General features: G+C 34.1%; 1 protein-coding gene across 1 annotated transcript in view; it reads right to left on the bottom strand.

The window, feature by feature from the left end:
• Positions 1–368: 368 nt before the first annotated feature.
• Positions 369–24,238, bottom strand: part of C12H14orf39 (chromosome 12 C14orf39 homolog) — a 49,850-nt gene continuing 25,980 nt past the window's right edge. The window contains exons 11-18 of the mRNA XM_043920370.1: positions 21,341–21,426; positions 21,196–21,254; positions 18,072–18,133; positions 16,864–17,036; positions 15,476–15,481; positions 15,049–15,187; positions 11,078–11,135; positions 369–568 (exon numbers count right to left, since the gene is read on the bottom strand). Of these exons, the coding sequence (XP_043776305.1) occupies positions 369–568; positions 11,078–11,135; positions 15,049–15,187; positions 15,476–15,481; positions 16,864–17,036; positions 18,072–18,133; positions 21,196–21,254; positions 21,341–21,426 (783 nt within the window). The remainder of the gene's footprint in view (positions 569–11,077; positions 11,136–15,048; positions 15,188–15,475; positions 15,482–16,863; positions 17,037–18,071; positions 18,134–21,195; positions 21,255–21,340; positions 21,427–24,238) is intronic.

Genomic DNA, 24,238 nt, shown 5'->3' with positions numbered 1-24,238 from the left:
GTATTTAAATTTTTGTTGTATTGTAAAAAATAACATTTTATTCAATATCAATAGTATAAATTATTCAAGATCTTTATAAAATATCACTCTCTTTACTGTAGCAGTGAAGCATAGGTTCTCAAGGAACATAGCTTGCAAAATCGAAACCAAAATAAATAATGATAGCTAATGCTGCAAATAAAAATAAATGTAGATGACACAGGCTTAATTTCCTTCAATGTTAAATCAATATAATCAAATAATGTTACTATGGTAACCCATTATTTCTTTAATCAACAAAAAAAAGTGGTCTTCATAGTTTAATAACATAAATTTATGCCCTAGATAATTGCAGAGCAGTAAAATAATTCAATAAATCAGTAACTAGTTCAAAAAAAAGTAAATTGTGTGGTATTTTGTGAGGAAGATGAAAACCCTTTTACAGAAGAAAGTGCTGAGTTTTGATCCTGTTCAAATGAAAACGGAAAACTAAAATCATCTCTTCCAGCTCCAAATGTATGAGTTGAAGAGTCTGATGGAAAAGAAAAAGTAAAAGCATCTTCTCTTTCTGGTTTCCCAAATAAGTTTCCTGAGGAAGATAAATATTACAATGTCATGCAATTTATGTTACATAACTTGTACAACCTACCAAATTACAGGATACAGCATACAATAAATAGGGTAACATTAAATCAGATATTTAATAGTTTTCCTCTTATGTGCAAAGCTTAGTCTTTTGCACTATGGAAGGTTAAACAGTTTCAAACTTAAACCCTACTTTGATGTAATTTTAATTCAAGTATATAAAGAGTGTTGTGTTAGTCACTCAGTTGTGTCCAACTCTTTGTGACACCATGTACTGTAGCCCGCCAGGTTCCTCTGTCCCTGGGATTCTCCAGGCAAGAATACTGGAGTGGGTTGCCATTTCCTTCTCTAGGGGAATCTTCCCAATTCAAGGATTGAACTTGGGTCTCCTGCATTGAATTCTTTCCCATCTAAGCCACCATGAAAGCTAGTGTATAAGGTAGAAAAAGGAATAAAAAATCTCAGATGGAGAGAATAGCACAGAGGAACAGAAATAGATATGCATAAGAAATATGGGGGAAACAAATTAATTCAACTTATCAGAAGCATTGAGAAATAACAGAGAGTTATTAAAATGGAATTAACAAAGATGAGCTTGGAAATCAATGAATTCATTGATTCATTGGAAATGAATTCATTTCCAACTAAAGAATCTGTACTTTATTTGGTAGATAAGATGAACTCATTAAAAGTCTTCAAGCAAAGATATGACAAGATTTGAACTGCTTTGTAAGAATTTCTCAAGAGATAATAAGAAAGACTGGAATAGGAAAATGTTTAGAAATGGCGCTACTCAGGGAAGAGATGATAAATGATACTAAAATCATAGAAAAAGAATGGAGAAAGATCTAGTGATCTGAAACATACTATATAAGTTAGGTTTATTCAGCTATTATTTATTGAGTAACTACAACATACTTTTCATGGCATTGTTCAAGGAAATTGACAGAACAATGAAAAGAGTTTTATAGTTTAAAAAGGAACTTTTGAAATCAACTTCATATTCAATCACATTCATAAAGAATTATTTGGTTAATGATTCCAAGAACCGCCATTAAAGAAAAATATTGTTTTTCATTCATTATATTAAGACTATAATTGTAAAATAAAATTTCAATATCTTAATTATAATTTTAATTCAGTTCAGTTCAGTCGCTCAGTCATATCCGACTCTTGGCGACCCCATGAATCACAGCACGCCAGACCTCCCTGTCCATCACCAACTCCCGGAGTTTACTCAAACTCATGTCCATCAAGTCGGTGATGCCACCTAGCCATCTCATCCTGTCGTCCCCTTCTCCTCCTGCCCCCAGTCCCTCCCAGCATCCGGGTCTTTTCCAATGAGTCAACTCGTCGCATGAGGTGGCCAAAGTAGTGGAGTTTCAGCTTCAGCATCAGTCCTTCCAATGAACACCCAGGACTGACCTCCTTTAGGATGGACTGGTTGGATTTCCTTGCAGTCCAAGGGATTCTCAAGAGTCTTATTTAACAATTTAAAATGTATAGCAATCCAAAGGCTTATTTGAAATAAGTCTTTTAAAACATCTATATTTTTTCCACAGAGAACCAATTCAATTAATATATTAAGCAAAACAATTCACTTTGTGCCATTTTGAAATTTTATATATTTTCAAATATCTCGGTTACTTTACCCTAAGTAAAGCTGATCCAACAGCAATAGGTTGGGTGCGTGGATGGATGGATAGAGGGATGGAGAGATGGATAGACTGATCTTGAGTTCTTCCTCTTTCCTTTTCTCGCTTCATTTTTCCACTGACTTTAGTATACATACGTAAGACTTAAACAAAAGAAAATAACATAGCTAAAGATCCAGGAAGAACTAAAAATCTTAAATCTCCCTTTGAAAAAAATGAGTCTGACATTATTTTAATTTCAGAAGAAGTTCATATGAAGTATTCATAAAACAATGATCACTATAAATAAAATAATAGATTACTATTCAAGATTACTGTGTAGTCCAGGTGCTGGGGAGAATTCAAAGGTGAATAAAACAGAGTCCTGCCCTCAAAGAACCTATGATTAGAAAAGATTTAGTATATATTCATAAGTAATTACAGCATAATAATAGTACAGGTACGAAAATGTATTTTAAAAAGAGAATCAGAAAAGTAAAGGAGAGAGCATTTTCAAAATAGAAAATAACTTTTATTTCTATATAACAACTAAAAATTCAGAAAAATGTCTTAAAAATTTATAATTTGTAGTAGGATGCACAGTGGTCTCATATCTAGAAATCAACTAATTAAATATGGCTACTTTGCTTTTCTCTGGAGAAGGAAATGGCAACCCACTCCAGTATTCTTGCCTGAGAAATCTCATGGGCAGAGGCGCCTGGCGGGCAACAGTCCATGGGTTGCAAAAAAGTTGGACATGACTTAGCAACTAAACAACAAAACTCTGCTTTTGAACTGTGGTGTTGGAGAAGACTCTTAAGAGTCCCTTGGACTGCAAGGAGATCCAACCAGTCCATCCTAAAGGAGATCAGTCCTGGGTGTTCACTGAAAGGACTGATGCTGAAGCTGAAACTCCACTACTTTGGCCACCTCACGCAAAGAGTTGACTCATTGGAAAAGACCCTGATGCTGGGAGGAACTGGGGGCAGGAGGAGAAGGGGATGACAGAGGATGAGATGGCTGGATGGCATCACCGACTCGATGGACATGAGTTTGAGTAAACTCCGGGAGTTGGTGATGGACAGGGAGGTCTGGCGTGCTGCGATTCATGGGGTCGTAAAGAGTCGGACACGACTGAGCGACTGAACTGAACTGAACTGAATGGAAAGTCAATTCCAACTGCTGCCCATCTTGTCGATCTGGGAAGTTTTCATAAACTAAGTAACTCAGTCTTCAGATAATATCTTCTTTACTTACTGTTAGACAACCAGGGCCCCAAGTTTTATAGTTTAGAAAATATTCTTCATCTCGTTCCTTTTAGGAAGACATTTTTTTTGGAATGGAACGTCAAAGGGGAAAATAAAAGGTTTTATGGAAGAGTCTTGGTCTTGAAAAGATTGTTAGAAAGAGATGGAAGTTGAGGATTTCAGGAAGAAAAGGCAGGTAAAAAAGTGTGGGCAAACTAGGGATGCAGTGAGTTCTTCAGTATAACCAAAGCACAAATTATTTTAATAGGAGAAAAGGCTTAGGAGCTAGGTTAGAAAAATGGGAGCATAATTTGCTACTCTAGGGGATACATTAAAGGTATTTAACCAGGGCAATGAGATGGTCAATGCTGTGCATAAGGAAGAGTAACTGGGGTATGATCTCTAAGTAAGTTAAAAGGATAAAAAGACCAATTACAATGTTACTGAAATAGCCCAAGTGAATGATAATAAGAGTCTTAAATTTAATTATTTCCATATAATGAAAATAGGAAAGAAAAGTATTTCAGAGAGAAAACTGACACAACTTGATGACTTGTTGAATGTAGTCACAGGCACAGAAAAAAGTTACAATTATGACTGATGTTCTGAGTCTTAGCAACTAGAAAATGGAGATACCATCAGGTACATCAGAAAGAGAACCAGTTTGATTTCAGATATGCTGTTTTAAATGTCAACAGATATCTTAGATATAAAGAGATATCAACTATATAATTACAAATAAAGTCCTATCAGATAACTTCACTTGTGAATTTTACCAAATACTTGAAGAAGAATTAATATCAATCTTTCTCAAGCTCTTCAAAAAAAAAAAATCAAAGAAGATGGAACATTTCAAACACATTTTACGAGGCTAGCTTACCTTCATACTGAAGCCAGAAAAGGATACTACCATAAAAAAAAAAAACTACAGACTAATACCTCTGATGAATACAGATGCAAAAATTCTCACCAAAATACTTGCAAACCAAATTAAGCATCATGTTAAAAAGGATCACTCATCATGCTCAAGTGGGATTTATTCCTAGGATGCAAGGATGGTTTGATGTATACAAATCAATCATTGTGATATATCACATTAATAGAATGAAAGAAAAAAATCAAATGATCATCTCAGTAGTTGCAGAGATAACATTTGACAAATTCAACCCATTCATGGTAAAATTCTTAAAACAGATATAGAAGAAATGCATCTTAACGGCCATTATACAATAAATCCACCGCTAACATCATACACAATAATAAAAGATTGAAAGCTTTTCCTCTACAATCAGGAACAAGACAAGGGTGTTTACTCTCAACACTCCCATTCAACACAGTATTGAGAGTCCTTGTCAGAGCATTCAGGCAAGAAAAAGAAATAAAGGCCTCAAAACTGGAAATGAAGAGGCAAAACTGTCTCTATTTGCAGATGACATGATTTTATATATATATAAAATTCTAGAGGCTCCACAAAAAACTGTTATATCTAATCAATAAATTCAATAAAGTTGCAATTTACATCAAAAGAGTTAAATACTTAGGAATAAACTTAACCAAAGAGGTAAAAAACATCTACTCTGAAAACTGTAAGACACTGGTAAAAAAAATTAAAGACAAAAATAAATGGAAAGGTATCCTGTGTTCATGGATTGGAAGAAGTAACATTGTTAATTGAAATGCCAATACACCAAAATCTATCTATAAATTTAGTGTGCTCTCTATCAAGATTCTAATGACTGTTTTTACAGAAGTAGAAAAAAATTTTTAATTTTACATGGAACCACAAAAGAAAAGCCAAAGTAATCCTGAGAAAGAATAAGGAGGGAGGAATTGCACTCCTGATTTCAAGCTATACTACAGAGCTATAGTAATCAAAACATAATGGTACTGGCATATAAAAACAGATAAATAGATCAATGGAACAGAACTGAGAGCCCAGAAATAAACTCAAGCATATAAAACTAATATTTGATAAAGGAGCCAAGAATACTCAGTGGAGAAAAGGTAGCCTCTTCAGCGCTGGGAAAATAGGATATTCATATGAAAAGGAATGAAAGTACACCACTTATACTACTCACAAATATTAATTCAAAACAGAGTAAAGACTTAAAATTTAAAACTGGATACCATGAAACTCCTAAAAGAAAACATAAGAAAAAAGGTCCCTGATTTGAGTCTTGGCAATAATATTTTGGATATAACACCTAAAAGCACAAGCAAAAGAAAAAACTTCTGCACAACAAAAGAAATAATCAACAATGTCGAGACAACTTACAAAATGGTAAAATATATTTGTAAACTATATAGCCAATAAAGGGTTAACATCCAAAATATATAAAGAATTCATACAATTCAACAGCAAACAAACAAGTAATTCAATTAAAAATGGACAAACAGTCTGAATGGGTATTTTTCCAAAGAAGATATACAAATGGCCAGCAAGAACATCAAAAGATGTTCAATGTCACTAGTTACTAGGGAAATGTAAGTTAAAAATGCAATGAAATAGCATCTCATACCTGTTAGAATGGTCAAGAAATAACAAATGTTGGTGAGGATGTACAGAAAAGGGAACCCTTGTGCACTGTTGTTGGGTTTATATACTGCTAAAGCTACTATGGAAACTAGTATGGAAGTTCCTAAAAAAAAAAATTATAATTACTGTATGATCCAGCAATTCTACTTCTGGGAATATATCCAAAAGAAACAAACCACTAACTTGGAAAAATTTCTGCACCCCCATGTTCATAGCAGCATTATTTACAATAGCCAGGACATGGAAATAACCTAAATGTACACTGATGAATGAATGGATAAAGAAATCATCAGATATCTAAAAATGCATATAGACATATGAATATTATTCAGCATAAAAAAGGAAAAAATCCTGTCATTTACAACAACATGGATGGACCTTGAGGGCATTATGCTAAGTGAAATAAGTCAGACACTATATAGTTTCATTTATAAGTGGAATCTAAAAAATTGGAAAAGAAAACCAGACTCACAGAAAAAGAGATCAGATTAATGGTTACCAGAGGTGAAGATGTCAAAAAGTACAAACTTCCAGTTATAAGATAAATAAGTACTAGGGATAGAATGACATGATGCCATAGTTAACATTGTTGTGCTATATATATGAAAATTCTTAAGGTATTAAATCCTAAAAGTTCTCATGGTGAAGAAAAAAATTTTATTTTTATTGTGTCTAAGTTGATGATGGATGCTAACTAAACTTACTGTGGGATACCATTTCACAATATACGTACATCAAATCATTATGTCACACATCTTAAACTTTTATTTAAGTAGTGTATGACAATTTTATCTCAATAAAACTTAGGGGGAGGCTAAAAAAGTAAGATATGGGAGTTTAAGAGAATTGGGAGAAGTCAGGAGGGAAGATATGAATTTGGTCATCACCTGTATTAAAATATTTGAAAATGCTAAAGTGAATGAGTGTCAAATGAATGAAAGAGTCAAAGGGGAGAATGTAAACAGATTTAATATTTTAGATAGTAGGCATTTAAAGCATGTCTACAATTGGCAGATTCATTCTGGTCTTATGGTATTTAATAACCATTTATGACAATTCCAAAACATATGTCTCACCCCACTGAATTTCAGATTCAAATATAAAATTTCCCATTTACTTTCACTTAATATCTACTATAGACTTTTCAATGATAACACTTCTAAAATTAAACTCTTGTCAATCTCAAGGGCTTCCCTAGTGGCTCAGACAGTAAAGAGTCTGCCTGCAGTGCGGGAGACCCAGGTTTGATCCCTAGGTTGGGAAGATACCCTGGAGAAGGAAATGGCAACCCACTCCAGTATTCTTACCTGGAGAATTCCATGGATGGAGGAGCCTGGCGGGCTATGGGGTCGCCATGGGGTCGCAAAGAGTTGGACATGACTGAGTGGCTAACACTGTATAAGACACTGGCAATCTCAAATTAACTTTTATAGCCTTCCATATTTCAATAGATGTTAATTCTCTTCTTACAATTACTCATATCAAAATCTTGACATCATCCATCTTCCTCTTAATCTTTACATCCAGTCCATAAGCAAATCCTTAACAACTCTTATCTTCAGAAAACTATATAACTAAAATCTCTTTAACTATGTAACTAAACTAAAACTAAAAACTAAATAACTATAAAATTTTAATAACTAAAATCTGTCCTTTTCTCACCACATCCACTGACTTCAACCTCACCATTATCAGTTCTCACCTGTATTATTTCAATAGCTTCCTAATAAATCTCCCTGATTTCCCTCACACTTCCATAAGGTCTGTTTCTCCATAAAGTAGCCAAGCAATACTTTAGGACCTAATTAAACTTAAAAGCTTTTGCACAATGAAGGAAACTATAAGCAAGGTGAAAAGACAGCCTTCAGAATGGGAGAAAATAATAGCAAACGAAGCAACTGACAAAGAATTAATCGCAAAAATATACAAGCAACTCCTGCAGCTCTATTCCAGAAAAATAAGTGACCCAATTAAAAAAGGGGCCAAAGAACTAAACAGACATTTCTCCAAAGAAGATACAGGTAGCTAACAAACACATGAAAAGATGCTCAACATCACTCAATATTGGAGAAATGCAAATCAAAACCACAATGAGGTACCATCTCACACCGGTCAAAATGGTTGCTATCAAAAAGTCTACAAACAATAGATGCTGGAGAGAGCACGGAGAAAAAGGAACCCTCTTACACTGTTGGTGGGAATGCAAACTAATATAGCCACTATGGAGAACAGTGTGGAGATTCCTTAAAAAACTGGAAATAGAACTCCCATATGGCCCAGCAATCCCACTGCTGGGCTTACACACCGAAGAAACGAGAATTGAAAGCAACACGTGTACCCCACTGTTCACTGCAGCACTGTTTACAATAACCAGGACATGGAAGCAACCTAGATGTCCATCAGTAGACAAATGGATAAGAAAACTGTGGTACATATACCCAATGGAATATCACTCAGCTATTAAAAAGAATCATTTGAATCAGCTCTAATGAGGTGGATGAAACGGGAGCCTATTATACAGAGTGAAGTAAGTCAGAAAGAAAAACACCAATACTGTATATTAACGCATATATATGGAATTTAGAAAGATGGTAACGATGACCCTATATGCGAGACAGCAAAAGAGACACAGATGTAAAGAACAGTCTTTTTGACTCTGAGGGAGAAGGCGAGGGTGGGATGACTTGAGAGAACAGTATTGAAACATGTATATTATCATATGTGAAATAGATCACCAGTCCAGGTTCAATGCATGAGACAGGGTGCTCAGGGCTGGTACACTGGGATGACCCTGAGGGATGGGATGGGGAAGAAGGTGGGAGGAGGGTCAGGATGAAGAACACATGTACATCCATGGCTGATTCATGTGAATGTATGGCAAAAACCACCACAATATTGTAATTAGCCTCCAATTAAAAAAAAAACAAACCTGTCAGATCATTTCAGTCCTTGCTGAAAACTCTTTAATAGCTTCCCATCTCAAACAGAAACCCTGCCCCTGAAAGTCCTTAAATGGTCTAAGGGTCTAGTATGGTGTATTCTCCCTCCAACTTCTCTGATTCAATTTCCTACTGGTTTTTCCTTCTTTATTTTATCCTAATCATATCAATTTAGCTGCTGTTCAATGAATATGCTGAGCATAGTCCTATCTCAAGGTCTCTGCACCTGTGCCTAGAACCTGCACCTCCTTCAGGTCTCTGCTCAAACGCTGCCTTTTAGTGATGCCCTCTCTGATTCTCTCATAACACAGCAACTATTTTCCCAATCCAAATTCTCCCTATTTCCCTTACTCTGCTTAACTTTTCTTCAAAATACTTATCCCTACAAGTGATTAGATTTAACATCAAGCCCATGCTTATCCAGGCCCACCTGGAAGAATGACTTTGGAGTCTGACTCCTCATAGCACTGTTTTGTTAGAAAATACAGAATTATGGTAAATGTAGAATGATGTGTCTGCCTAGTCTACTGGGTGGGATGATACCTTAATTAGAGGAACTGTGAGCTGATACAAAGGCTTTGGGCCTCATGACTAGAATGGTATTAAAAGACTGGTGGGAACCTGAGCCTGCTGCTTTTGTGTGTCAAGATGACTTACCCGTGCCATTCCTCTTATTCATAGTGGCTTTACATGTCCCTTGTGGATAAGGTAGCAAAAGAAAGTTTATTATTATTTTGGTAGCTAGTGAGTCTCTCAATGAGACAAAGGTGCTGTACATGCTGTTATCACCTATACCATATCTTTCTATAAAACTAATTAAACCTAAGAATAAAATTTGTGACACATGAGTCTGGCTGCCAATTCAAACCCAAATCAACTCTTTTTAGTGCATTACCTGGCATATAATGGTTGTCTATTTTCAACTTCTCCCACTAGAACATAAATAAACCCTGTGAGAACTTTGCATTTTTGTCCACTATTCTATCATTATGACCAGAAGTAGTATCTGACATCAAGTATGCTGCTGTGCTGTGCTTAGTCACTGAGTCATGTCCAGCTCCTTGTGACCCCATGGACTGTAGCCCTCCAGGCTCCTTTGTCCATGGGAATTCTCCAGGCAAGAATACTGGAATGGGTTGCCATGCCCTCTTCCAGGGATATCAACTATATTATCTATGTAATATACATATATATTTATATGTTGAATAAATGAATTAATAAAGAGATAAAAGAAGAAAAAAATTCAATAAAAAGTAAGCCCCAGCAAGATAAGAAGAAATCCAGGGACTTCCCTGGCAATCCAGTGGTTAAGACTCTGTCTTCTAATGCAGGGAACTCGGGTTTGATCTCTGCTGGGGGAACTAAGGTCCCACATGCCTCAGGCTATTGCCAAAAATGTTTTTAAAAAGAAGAAATACAGAAACTCCAGAAGGAAGACAAGAATATTCAACTATATTAAATTCTGTGAAGAGACTGAATATGATAATAAATATAAAATACTCATAATGTTTGATAATTGGTAGGTCATTAACACCAAATAATGTAAGTTGGACCATAAAGAAAGCTGAGGACCAAAGAATTGATGCTTTTGTATGTCGTGTTGGAGAAGACACTTGAGAGGCCCCTGGACTGCAAGGAGATCAACCCAGTCACTCCTAAAGGAAATCAATGCTGAATATTCATTGAAAGGACTGATGCTGAAGCTGAAGCTCCAATACTTTGGCCACCTGATGCGAAGAACTGACTCACTGGAAAAGACCCTGGTGCTGGGAGATTGAAGGCAGGAGAAGAAGGGGATGACAGAGGATGAGATGGTTGGATGGTATCACCAACTTGATGGACATGAGTTTGAGCAAGCTCTGGGAGTTGGTGATGGACAGGGAAGCCTGGTGTGCTGCAGTCCATGGGGTCGCAAAGAGTCAGACACAACTGAGCAACTGAGCTGACTGAACTGAAGTCATTAATAATACTGGAAAAAGCAAGTTTTGGTAGAGTGAGAGAAGTGAGAGAAGATAAATGGCTAAAAATAATAATTAGTGAGTGGTGCAGAAGTACCAGTAATTTTTAAAGAATATTAACTAAGTACCTAAGAAAATCAGAGACAAGCTAAACACAAATGGTGAAAGTTTTATATACAGCCAACTTCAAATCACTTACCAATTTCTTGTTGTGATGAGAGAGGATTTAAATTTCCTGAAGAATAACGTTCACTAAACTGAAAAATAATTTCCATTAAATATTACTCATGAAATCAGTAGAACAGTAAGTATAGCATTTACATTAGACTCCAAAGCCTAGTTCTTCTAATAAGCACAATTAGAGTAGACAAAATGGCAACGTTCTATATAGAATATGATTACAGTTAAAAAGAGATCTATCTTTAAAACTATCATTGATGTATTAAAATAAGGCTTATTGATTTGACTCTGGAAATATATAAAATATTAATAGGCAATACATATTGTACCAATGATAGTTCCTACTTTGGAATATTAATATAACCTAAAATTCTAATTAACTTTGTTTTATTCTAAAGGCCTTTTACAAACCAGGTTGTATTGTATAATAAAATAATACAGTTTGATAGCTTCATGTCAGTTCAAATAAACTTTTGCTGCCAAAAGAATCTGTTTTCTTTATAAAATGGGCTTTTCAAAAACTATGATCATTAAATATAGTTTTCTTTTCTCTTTTTTCCCCTCTTAACATTACATTATGAGCATTTTTCCATGTAACTATTCTTCTAAAACTTTATTCCTTTTAAGGCATTTTAATATTCCTCTATATGGACATAACATATAGTTTCAAACATTCTTCTGTTTAAACATTTAGATTGTTTCTATTTCTTTGTCTAATATAAATCACACTTGAATAAATATTATTATGCACAGATTTATATATTTTGACAATTAATAAGGATAGTTGTTTTTCCCAGAGATTTTTTTAAGTCACTTGAACTTCTTTGTCAGTGAATTACCTATTCACCAAATGGACTTTGTCCATATCTCTAATGAGGCAGTAATTTTCTTGCTGGTACATATAAGATGTTTACATAACAAAGATCTTAATTCTTTGTCATATTATCGCAAATATTTTATATCACATTATTGCTTTGCCTTTAAAACTTTTTGACATATAAAAATTTTGTTATGTAACCAAACCAAAACCATTTTTATTTTCTTTTGCCTCTTCTTCCACTCTTTCATGCTTTAGAGACTCCTTCTTCTTCCTAAGATCTGGTAAATACTTACCTATATTTCTTCTGAAATACTTTATAGTTAACATTTTAAAATTTAATGTGTCTATAGCATCTTGGAGAAGGAAATGGCAACCCACTCCAGTCTTCTTGCCTGGAGAATCCCATGGACAGGAGCCTTGGGGGCTATAGTCCATGGGGTCGCCAAGAGTTGGACACGACTGAGCAACTAAGCACATAGAATCTACTTGTGCACACGTACAACAAATGCCCAATTTATCCCTCCTAATTTGTGGCCCTATTCATCCACAATCTAAATTCTTTTGTTTCAAGACACTGTCCATGCCATGGATCAATCATTCAATCCTTGTACCATTATCACACTATTTTGATTGCTTGAAGGTTTATAGGATATTTTAATATGTATAAACTGAATTTCCCCTTACCAGTCTTCTATTTCAGAATACTGTCTTATCATTAAAATAAGTAGAAGCTATAATAATATCCTCTCTTTCATTCCTTATATAGGTAAATTGTCTAATCTTTTTCTTTATCAATCTAGTAAGTTTATAAATTCTGTTAGTTTTTTTCAAAGAACCAACTTTAGCTGTGCTAATATTCTCTACTGTTTGTTTTCTATTTCAGTGACTTATCTTTCTTATTTTTAATTGTACTTACTTTGAGTCTACCTTCTTTTTTTAGCTTTTCAAGGTAGAACTTTAGGTCACTGATGACAAACCTTTCTTCTTTTCTATTAATTATTTAGTTATTTTGTTCTGGTTTTGGAAGGAACCCACAGATTTTTATATGCTGAATGTTCATAATTCATTTAAAAATATTTTCTAATTTATTCTTCGATCCATGGCATAAATATTCAGGAATTTCCTAATATCTTATTGATTTCCAATTTAATTTCACTGAGATCAGAGAAAATATTCTACATGATTTCTATCCTTTTCAATTTATTAAGAACCATTTAATAGCCCAGAATATGATCTATCTATCTTGGTGAATGTACCATCACCACTTGAAAAGAATAAATATGCTGCAGTTGTTGGATGTGGAGTTTTACAACTGTCAATGAGGTCCAGGGGGTTGATGGGGTTGTTTGGATTTTATGTAAGATATTTCTTGGTTGTGTTGTCTATTTCTATCAATTGCTGAGAAGGGGGTGTTAAAAATCTCTAAATTTGTTTTCGTCTATTTCTTTAATTCTGTCAGTTTTTGCTTCTACATACACATGGAGAGGAAAAGACCAACTAATTACCTGAAAATTTTTTCACACTGAGAATATGTGAAGCTTGTTTATAATTATAAAGCCAAACTAATTTTTAAACTGCCTTTAACTGCACTTCAAATCACTGCATCCTGAGATTCTGTTTTTACAAATAGAATCAATGTGAGACACTTGAAGTTAAAAGCATAAAGACAATGGGGGAACTTTTTTAAACTATTAATACTCAGAATCTTTTAAAAACCACCTCTGCAAGTGGTGGTGGAAAAGTTGGACAGCTGCATAAATCAACAAACTTAGAACACACCTTCACATCATATACAAAAATAAACTCAAAATGACTTAAAGACTTAAATATAAAACAAAACATCATAAAATTCCCAGAAGAGGACACAGGCAAAACAGTCTCTGATATAAATTGCACCTATGTTTTCTTGTCTCCCAAGGCAAAGGAAATAAAAACAAAAATAAACAAATGGGAGCTAGTCAAACTTATAAGCTTTTGCACAGCAAAGAAAACCATAAACAAAATGAAAAGACAACCTGCACACTGGAAGAAAATATGTGCAAATGATAAAACCAACAAGGCTTAATTTCTAAAACATACAGCTCATATAGCTCAACAACAAAAAAACAAACAACCCAAACAAAAAAATGGGCAGAAGACCTAAACAGACACTTTTCCTAAGAAGACACACAGTTGGCCAACAGGCACACGCAAAAAGGTGCTTAATATTATTAATTATTAGGGAAATGCAAATCAAAACTATAATGAGAAATTATCTCACACCAGTCAGAAGGGTCATCATTAAAAAAGTCTACAAATAACAAATGCTAGAGAGGCTGTGGAGAAAAGGGAACCTCTTACACTGTTGGTGGGACTGTAAACTGATGTAGCTACAATGGAAAACTGTACAAAGGTTTCACAAAAAAACTAAAAATAAAGTTGCCATACAAACTAGCAATCTCACTCCTGGGCATATACCCAGACAAAAGTGTAATTCAAAAAGATACATATACCCCTGTGTTCATAGTAACACAACCTACAATAGTCAAGACATGAAAATAGCCTAAATTTCCATTCACAGATGAATGGGTAAAGGTGTGTTATATATTATATATAAATGGAATATTACTCAGCCATTAAAAAGAATGAAATGATGCCATTTGCAGCAACGTGGATGGACTTAGAGATTATCATACTAAACGAAGTAAGTCAGAAAGAGAAATATAAATACCACATGATATCACTTACATGTGGGATCTAAAAATACAATATAAATCAATGTATCTACAAAATTATAGAGTACAGACTTGCAGTTGCCAAGGGTAGACTGGAAGGGGAGGGAAGGATTGGGAGTTTGGGATTAGCAAAGGCAAACTTTTATATATAGTATGGATAAACAACAAGGTCTAACTGTATAGCATAGGGAACTATATTCAATATCCTGAGACAAAACATAATGGAAAAGAATATGAAAAAGAATATATATGTATAATTGAATCACTTTGTATAGCAAAAATTAACAGCAGAAATTAACATAACATTGTAAATCAGTTATACTTCAATAAAATTTTTAAAAAAATAAATTGTCTCTGTTTTGTACACTGCTTCAAGAAACTTTGACATTAAAGAATTAAACTTTTTGAGGTCCAAGTGAACAATTTTTTAGAAATAAAACGAGCTTCTCATAGTACCTGATGTGATGCGATTTCCGAATCAAATACAGAAGAATCAAATAAATTCAATCCAGGGGATCGAGAAGTATAACTCATTAAAAAAGAAAATCCAGGGGAGTCCTTTTGGGTTTGACTCTCAGTAGCCGTATCTCTATTTCTGATACAGAGAAATAAGAAATCATCAAATTGTTAACTACATATTATCAAATATTGCAGACTGGTAAGCACCATAGGCACTATGTCATAAAGGTAAGAATTAGCATAGCAGGAAAAAGGAGGAAGTAGTTATTGAAGTGTCAAACCTATGGAGAACAAAACCTATGGTTTGGGTGGAGAATAATATTAAACAAAGTATAATAATCAATTATGAAATGATAATAAAGAATTCTTTTTAAGCATATACTGTCAGGCTCTATTCTATGTATTTCCATCATCATTAATTTACTTATTCCTTAAATAACCCTCTGAGATAGCTACCATTATTACTATCACCTCCATTTCATAGAAGAGGATTTTACAGCATAGAAAGATTAAATGATTTGCTTGAAAGAATATAAGTGCCAGACTTGGGATCTGAATGTAGCAACACAGACTCAAAGTCCAAGTTCTTAAACTTGATGCTAAACTGTCCCCAAGATCTTGAAAGCAGTCACAAAATTTTAGTCTTAATGAAAAGCCAGCCATGACAGATTGTTTCATAAGGGAGTTAAGTTATAAAATGATTTGGGAAAAATAGTTAGACAAGTCAGTGTATAACACAGTGGTTAAAACCATGAATTATGGAGGCAGAACTGCCTGGGTTTAAACCTCCACTCTATCACTGATGAGTTGCAGCATCTGTGATTCTGTTTCTTCATCTATAAAATAAGGATAATAATGTACTTACATCTCACAAAGCTGTTGTGAACATGAAAGGAGCAATACTTATAAAATGCTTACACTCAAATTCACTTAACAGTGTATTAAGTGTTAAATAATAGAAGTCTGAAGATACCTCCATAACTATCTCCATGACTGTTAATGAGTCACTTTACAGATTTGTTTTCTCATCCATAAAGAGAGGTTTTAGTATATGATTGCTACACCCTTTAACAGTTCCCAGATTTGAAGATAAATTCTATTTTGAACATCCTGTGTTTGAGTCAACAGCATGACGTTTATACATAAAAATCTTACTAGCAATTTAAAATACAGAGGAGAACACAGGAGAGAGATTCCTGATGAAGTGAAATCTATTTGACACATATTTTAGAAGAATCCCAGGATTCAGCATCAAAGAAAAGACTGAACTAAACAAAAAGCTTAAATATAGCATTAGTTTTTTGGCTGTAAACTACAAATCTGTGGTTTCCAAAGTTAAATAACGATGTTAGAGATATTTATGTCAACCAAAGTTACTTAAATAATGGCAGTTTTTGCTTAAGACACTACAACATTAAGGCAAAATGACTGCTGGAATATTATTCAATGATGTCCACAATCTACCAAATGTGATAGTAACTTTTTAGCTTGACATTTTAATATTTTCCATACATCTTTTATTCTTCTGAAAATCTTAAATCTTATAATATTGAACTTAATATGTACTCAGGATCCATGTTACCTTCAACTAAACATTTCAGGGAAAATGGGGAAGAGGGTCTATGAAATGAGATGGCAGAGTGGTAGGTATATGAGCATTCATTATACTAACCTCTCTCCTTTGTATATTTGAAATATTCTATAATAGAAAACTTTTTAAAGTTAGAGGTATTAAGCATTTTACTATTCCTATCAATTATTTACATAATTCAAAATATATAGATTCTTGGATTAAAATAATTAAAATCTTACATTTCAAATGAGGGGGTTTTAGGTAATTTCTCCACAGAGTCAGGTGTTTTCACATCTTCAGGAGTCCTTAAAAATAAAGGAATTTCAGGAGTTCGTGGAAAAGTCCCAGCCCTTTCTTCTACTTCATCACTATTACTTTCTATTGGCTTCCCAAAATGTTCTGCATATGTAATCTGCAAATTCAAAGTAACAGAAAACTATAAAAAGGAATATCATTGCATTAATAAACTCACATATGTAAAAATATGTGAGGTTAAAAACATCAATATTAACATATGATGTTATCAATTCATAAAAAAATAAGTGAAATGAGAATAATTAGTGAAACTGATACCAAAATATACCTGTCAGCAAACAGGAGAATATTTTCAATTTTCTAATTTTTTTCTTCCCAGCTCTATCTCACCTATCAATACCTGAAAAATTAGCTCATAACCAGGATATACTCTGATGAAGAAAAATGGTTAGAAATATTTTCCTCTCAAAATTTCCACATTGTGCTCTGGATCAAGATTTGTATACCCCTTTGAAAGAAAAGGGCAATCTTTTTCTCATTGGTTATGTTCTTAGCTCTTTTTGCCCTTATAAATTCATTATACTAGTTTCCCTACAAAATTGAGAACTCGAATACTAACTCCCCTTTATATCATTTGGTAAGCTGGGAATATGATTTCTCAAATATTTGTTACCAAATCCCATTTGGAAACAATTTATTTGGGACCCTCCAGCAAAAAAATTTAAGTGTGCTTTTTACCTGTATTTCTTTATAGTAGAATCCTACTGCTGTTTCTCTTGTCTTATCCCTTAGCAGCTACAGTACATTGCCTACACCTATAATCACTAAAGCTATCTACTATTGAAAAATACTTTGAAGATATTTTTGTGGCAGCCTTGGCTAATAATTCAATCTTACCAAACAAAATTTCTTTCTTCAGTTATAATTTAGTTGTTGTGGTATCAATATATATAGTCAACTACTAATGACAATTTTTTAAATATTTCATGTAAACTTTTTGTGGTTTCACTTTTAAATCTATAACTCCTCCAAGGAATAGAATCTGTAACATCACAGCAACTTGATTACTAAGGTAATAACATCCAGACCTCACATAAATAAGCTTCATTATCCCAAATCTGAAATTAAAATGAAAACAATATTTAAATTAGAATATTCTGCTTAGAAATTAAAAACAAAACATTTGACTTACTTGTGAAGCACATTTTGATTCTGGCAATTGTCTTATCGTCTCTTTATCTCCACACTCAGCATCTGTTTGTTATATGAGAACAAATTACTTTTTCTTTTTGAAACTTAATTATAAATAAAACAAATTAAACCATATGAAACTGCCAATATTTAACTGTTCTTGGTCTATAAAAATGGAAATTTTAGATACTTCAATCTAATATATAAATAGAATAAAACCTACATGAACAGTTTAACAAACAAAATTATAAAGAGAACACCCCATGTAACTGCCACCTTGGTAAAGAAATAGAACATTATGAGTTCTCCAAAAGGCTCCATATTCCCCATAGCCTCCTTCTCAGTGGTAAACACTATCCTGACTTCTGTGATAATCATTACCCTGATTTGCTTTATCAGTTTATCACTTAAGCAATATGGTTTTTCCTGTTTTAAATGTTATATGATGAAATAATAATGTATGTGCTCTTTGTCATGCTTTTTTTGGTTTAACACACTCATGAGATTCATCTATATTGTTGCATATAGACATAGTTTGCTTACTTTTATAGGTGTAAAGTATTCCATTATACAAACACAACACAATGTAACACAATACTATCCATTCAACTACAGATGGACATTTGGGGTGTTTCTGTTTTGAGGCTATTACAAACAATGATTTTAACACTCTTCTACATATATACTTGTGTGTATGTACTTGTATTTCTCTAGGTACATACCTAGGAGTGGAATTACAAAATATAGGGTATGTGTATCTTCCATTTTACCAGATGTTAAACTATTCTCTAATTTTAGTTTTGAAACTATTCACCAATTTTTGTTGTGGCAACTGGCCATCCTGAGCTACCCTAGGGAATTATTCAATTTCACAGGACAAAATTATGAGCTCCAATTATAATTTAGTTATACGTCAATAAGTTATTTATAAATGACATATTAAAAGTTTCTACCAATAATTACGAGAGTTTTAATTGTCCTACATTCTCATCAACACTGAACATTGTCAGACGTTCCAAATTTTGCTAATCTGATGGGGGTCTAATGATATCTCATTGTGGGTTTATTTTTCAGTTTCCTGATTTGCTGAATATTTTTTTAACATGTTTATCTGCCACAAAAGTTTTTCTATTTGAAATGCCTATTCATAATTATTTTGCACATGTTTCTAATTGGGTTGTCTGTAGTTTTCTTCTTGGTTTGCAGAAGTTTTTTACACATTTTTGGAAACTAGTGCTTTGACAGTTTTGTTTATTAAAAATATATTCTCTTGGCTCCCATTCTTTTTAAAGTGTTTTTTGATGAATAGAAATTCTTAGTTTTAATAACCAAATTTATCAATACTTCTTTTATGATTGTGCTTTTTCATTTTTTAAAGAAATTCTTTCCTATCTTGAACAGAAGTTTCCCTATTTGGTCATCTGAAAGCTTTATAGGTTTGCCTCTTGCATTAATCACACTACTACTTTCACCATATATTAACTTCTTCAAAAGATAGGCTTGGAGATTGTTGAAGAGAATCTTTCTTCTTCTAAGATAATTATATACCTTCTTGAGTGTGGAGCCTCACCATATAGGCTCAATGGCAGCTAGGACTATTCCAGATACATACATTTTCCCGTGTATCTGTATTAGGGGGTATATTGTTCACAGAGATTATCCATTCCTCCCTGTCTAACACTCTGTCAGCTTAGCATATACAGAAGATTATAAACAGGTGAAATATATCACCTGGATAGATAAGTCATAATCCTTTTTTCCAGAGAAAGTTGGAGGAATATCCATCTAAGCATATTGTCTTGGTTGAATCCTATATTGAGAGTGAGAGGAATAGGCTTATAGTATATTATATGACCATGCAGAATATGCATATATTTACTACCAGAATGAGTCATTTTTTAAAATTTCAAAATAAGTCAAGAAGAGATACTTTTATATAGCCTAATTACTACTTTTTACTGGGCAACTATCAGTCAGTCAGTTCAGTCACTAAGTTGTGTCCGACTCTTTACAACTCCATGGACTGCAGCACGCCAGTCTTCCCTGTCCATCACCAACTCCCAGAGCTTGCTCAGACTCATGTCCATCAAGTTGGTGATGCCATCCAACCATCTCATCCTCTGTCGTCCCCTTCTCCTCCTGCCTTCAATCTTTCCCAGCATCAGGGTCTTTTCCAATGAGTTAGCTCTTTGCATCAGGGGCAACTATATATATATTATATATATATTATTTTCACATTATTATATATTATATAAATAATAATGTATATAATATTATATATAACAAATATACTTATATATAAATAAAATAATTATTATAATTATATAAATATAAATAAAATATATAAATATATATATATTTGTGTGTGTCTCTATGATATATATTTTATATATACATATATATGTTTGCAGTTTATATATATATATATATGTATATATATATACACACACACACACACACACAGATAGAGAATGAGTCTCTCAAGGGTGCATCAAAGTTCTAAAAACTACTTGATTCTAGGATAACACAATCATACATATATATCCTGTGACTTTTCTATGATTTAATCAAAGAAAATAATCTAAAATAGCAAAATATTTATATAAAAGAATATAGTAGCATCATTTACAACAACAAAAAAATCTAGAAATAACAAAATATTCAGTGTGAGAGACTGCTAAATAAATTAAAGCATACCCATGCAAAGATATATTATAAGTCATCACAAATAAAATCTATTTAATGGCATGGAAAAATATCCTCAAGGGCATATCAAGTGGAAAGAAAAAGATCCAAAGTAATATACATAATATGCTTCAAATTTGAAGGAACAAACAAAAAGAAAAAAAAAACATATGCATAGAGAAAAAATTTACAATAGTATGTGTAGTATCAGTTATATCTGGGTGGTTGGTATTTTTGCTTCTTTTATATTTTTCTCCATTTTCCAAATTTTCTACAATAAGCGTATTTGTTTTATATTTAAGAAAAATGTATTTTAAAACCAGGCATGCACGGTGAGTTAGCCAGAGATGCAAACAATCGAAATAATTTATTTGACTAGTATAAAAATCTGATATAACTTGTTACTCCCATTTCTTAGGAATAATATAAACGGCAAATACCTGTATCTCTCTTTTCCAACCATTGATTGCAGTTTGATTGTTTCTGTGGGGTTACTAATCTAAAATACAATAAACAACATTTTTATATTATTTACTGAGTTGATCATTTCAGAAAATAAGTCAATTTATGATTTTTAAAGGTTACCTGAATTGCATAACATTTTGTGAATTTTTAAAAGCCGTAACATGTGTACATTTTGGATGGTTATTCACAGCAGAGTCATTCAATACCTGAACAAAAGAAATTAAGCATTAGAATTGACTATACAAAACAATAAAATGTTTTGCTTGCCATGGCTACTCAGGACTCTCATAGAACATTGTCATCCACCTCATCATCAGTATTATTATCAACACTGATGAGTACAAACATTAAATGAAACCACTGTACACAAAACATTAAGTCAAAGACTGGGAAACAGAAAGGTGTAAGAGTCTCAAGGAATTTGATGTTTTTGAAAAGTATAATTACTATGCTGATAGTATATATACACTTAAGGTAAACTTAAAATTTTGTCTTCCTTATTCATGATTAATTAAGTGAATCTTAACTCTTAATTTAATTAATTTATGCTCAGTTCAGTTCAGTTCAGTCGCTCAGTTATGTCTGATTCCTTGCAACCCCATGGACTGCAGCACGCCAGGCCTCAATGTCCATAACCAACTCCCAGAGTTTACTCAAACTTATGTCCATTGAGTCAGTGATGCCATCCATCCATCTCATTCTCTGTCATCCCCTTCTCCTCCCGCCTTTAATCTTTCCCCGTATCAGGGTCTTCTCAAATGAGTCAGCTCTTCCCATCAGGTGGCCAAAGTACTGGAGTTTCAGCTTCAGCATCAGTCCTTCCAATGAACACCCAGGACTGATCTCCTTTACGATAGACTGGTTGGATCTCCTTGCAGTCCAAGGGACTCTCAAGAGTCTTCTCCAACACCACACTTCAAAAGCATCAATTCTTTGGCGCTCAGCTTTCTTAATAGTCCAACTCTCACATCCATACATGACTACTGGAAAAAACATAGCTTTGACTAGATGGACCTTTGTTGGCAAAGTAATGTCTCTGCTTTTTAATATACTGACTAGGTTGGTCATAAATTTTCTTCCAAGGAGCAAGCGTTCTTTAATTTCATGGCTGCAGTCACCATCTGCAGTGATTTTGGAGCCCCCCAAAATAAAGTCTGTCACTGTTTCCACTGTTCCCTCATCTATTTGCCATGAAGTGATGGGACCAGATGCCATGATATTAGTTTTCTGAATGTTGAGTTTTAAGCCAACTTTTTCACTCTCCACTTTCACTTTCATCATGAGGCTCTTTAGTTCTTCTTTGCTTTCTGTCATAAGGGTGGTGTCATATGCATATCTGAGGTTATTGATATTTCTCCCAGCAATCTTGATTCCAGCTTGTGCTTCATCCAGCCCAGCGTTTCTCGTGACATCCTCTGCATAGATGCTAAATAAGCAGGGTGACAATATACAGCCTTGATGTACTCCTTTCCCTATTTGGAACCAGTCTGTTGTTCCATGTCTAGCTCTAACTGTTGCTTCCTGACCTGCATACAGACGTCTCAAGAGGCAGGTCAGGTGTTCTAGTATTACCATCTCCTTAAGAATTTTCCACAGTTTGTGGTGATCCACACAGTCAAAGGCTTTGGCATAGTCAATAAAGCAGAAGTAGATGTTTTTCTGGAACTCTCTTGCTTTTTCAGTAATCTAACGGATGTTGGTAATTTGATCTCTGGTTCCTCTGCCTTTTCTAAATCCAGCTTGAGCATCTGGAAGTTCACGGTCCACGTATTATTGAAGCCTGGCTTGGAGAATTTTGAGCTTTACTTTACTAGCGTGTGAGATGAGTGCAATTGTGCAGTAGTTTGAACATTCTTTGGCATTGCCTTTCTTTGGGATTGGAATGAAAACTGACCTTTTCCAGTCCTGTGGCCACTGCTGAGTTTTCCAAATTTGCTGGCATATTGAGTGCAGCACTTTCACAGCATGTTTTAGGATTTGAAATAGCTCAACTGGAATTTCATCACCTCCACTAGCTTTGTTTGTAGTGATGCTTCCTAAGGCCCATTTGACTTCACATTTCAGGATGTCTGGCTCTAGGTGAGTGATCACACCATCGTTATTATCTGGGTCATGAAGATCTTTTTTCTACTGTTCTTCTTTGTATTCTTGCCACCTCTTCTTAATATCTTCTGCTTCTGTTAGATCTACCATTTCTGTCCTTTATTGTGCCCATCTTTACAAGAAATGTTCCCTTGGTATCTCTAATTTTCTTGAAGAGATCTCTAGTCTTTCCCATTCTATTGTCTTCCTCTATATCTTTGCACTGGTCACTGAGGAAGGCTTTCTTAACTCTCCTTGCTATTCTTTGGAATTCTGCATTCAAATGGGTGTATCTTTCCTTTCCTCCTTTGCTTTTCACTTCTCTTCTTTTCACAGCTATATGTAAGGCCTCCCCAGACAGCCATTTTGCTTTTTTGCATTTCTTTTTCTTGGGGATGGTCTTGATCCCTGTCTCCTACACAGTGTCATGAACCTCTGTCCATAGTTCATCAGGCACTCTGTCTATCAGATCTAATCCCTTGAATCTATTTCTCACTTCCACTGTGTAATTGTAAGGGATTTGATTTAGGTCATACCTAAATGGTCTAGTGGTTTTCCCTACTTTCTTCAATTTAAGTCTGAATTTGCCAATAAGGAGTTCATGATCTTAGCCACAGTCAGCTCCCGTTCTTGTTTTTGCTGACTGTATAGAGCTTGTCCATCTTTGGCTTCAAAGAATATAATCAATCTGATTTCGGTACTGACCATCTGGTGATGTCCATGTGCAGAATCTTCTCTTGTGTTGTTGGGAGAGGGTGTTTGCTATGACCAGTGCGTTCTCTTGGCAAAACTCTATTAGCCTTTGCCCTGCTTCATTCTGTACTCCAAGGCCAAGTTTGCCTGTTACTCCAGGTGTTTCTTGACTTCCTACTTTTGCATTCCAGTCCCCTATAATGAAAAGGACATCTTTTTTGGGTGTTGTTATTTCTAGAAGGT

The sequence above is a fragment of the Cervus elaphus genome, chromosome 12 (assembly GCF_910594005.1).
Source record: "Cervus elaphus chromosome 12, mCerEla1.1, whole genome shotgun sequence".
Classification (NCBI taxonomy): domain Eukaryota; kingdom Metazoa; phylum Chordata; class Mammalia; order Artiodactyla; family Cervidae; genus Cervus; species Cervus elaphus.
The sequence above is the reverse complement of the archived record's forward strand: the minus strand, read 5'-3'. Positions and strand labels throughout refer to the sequence as shown.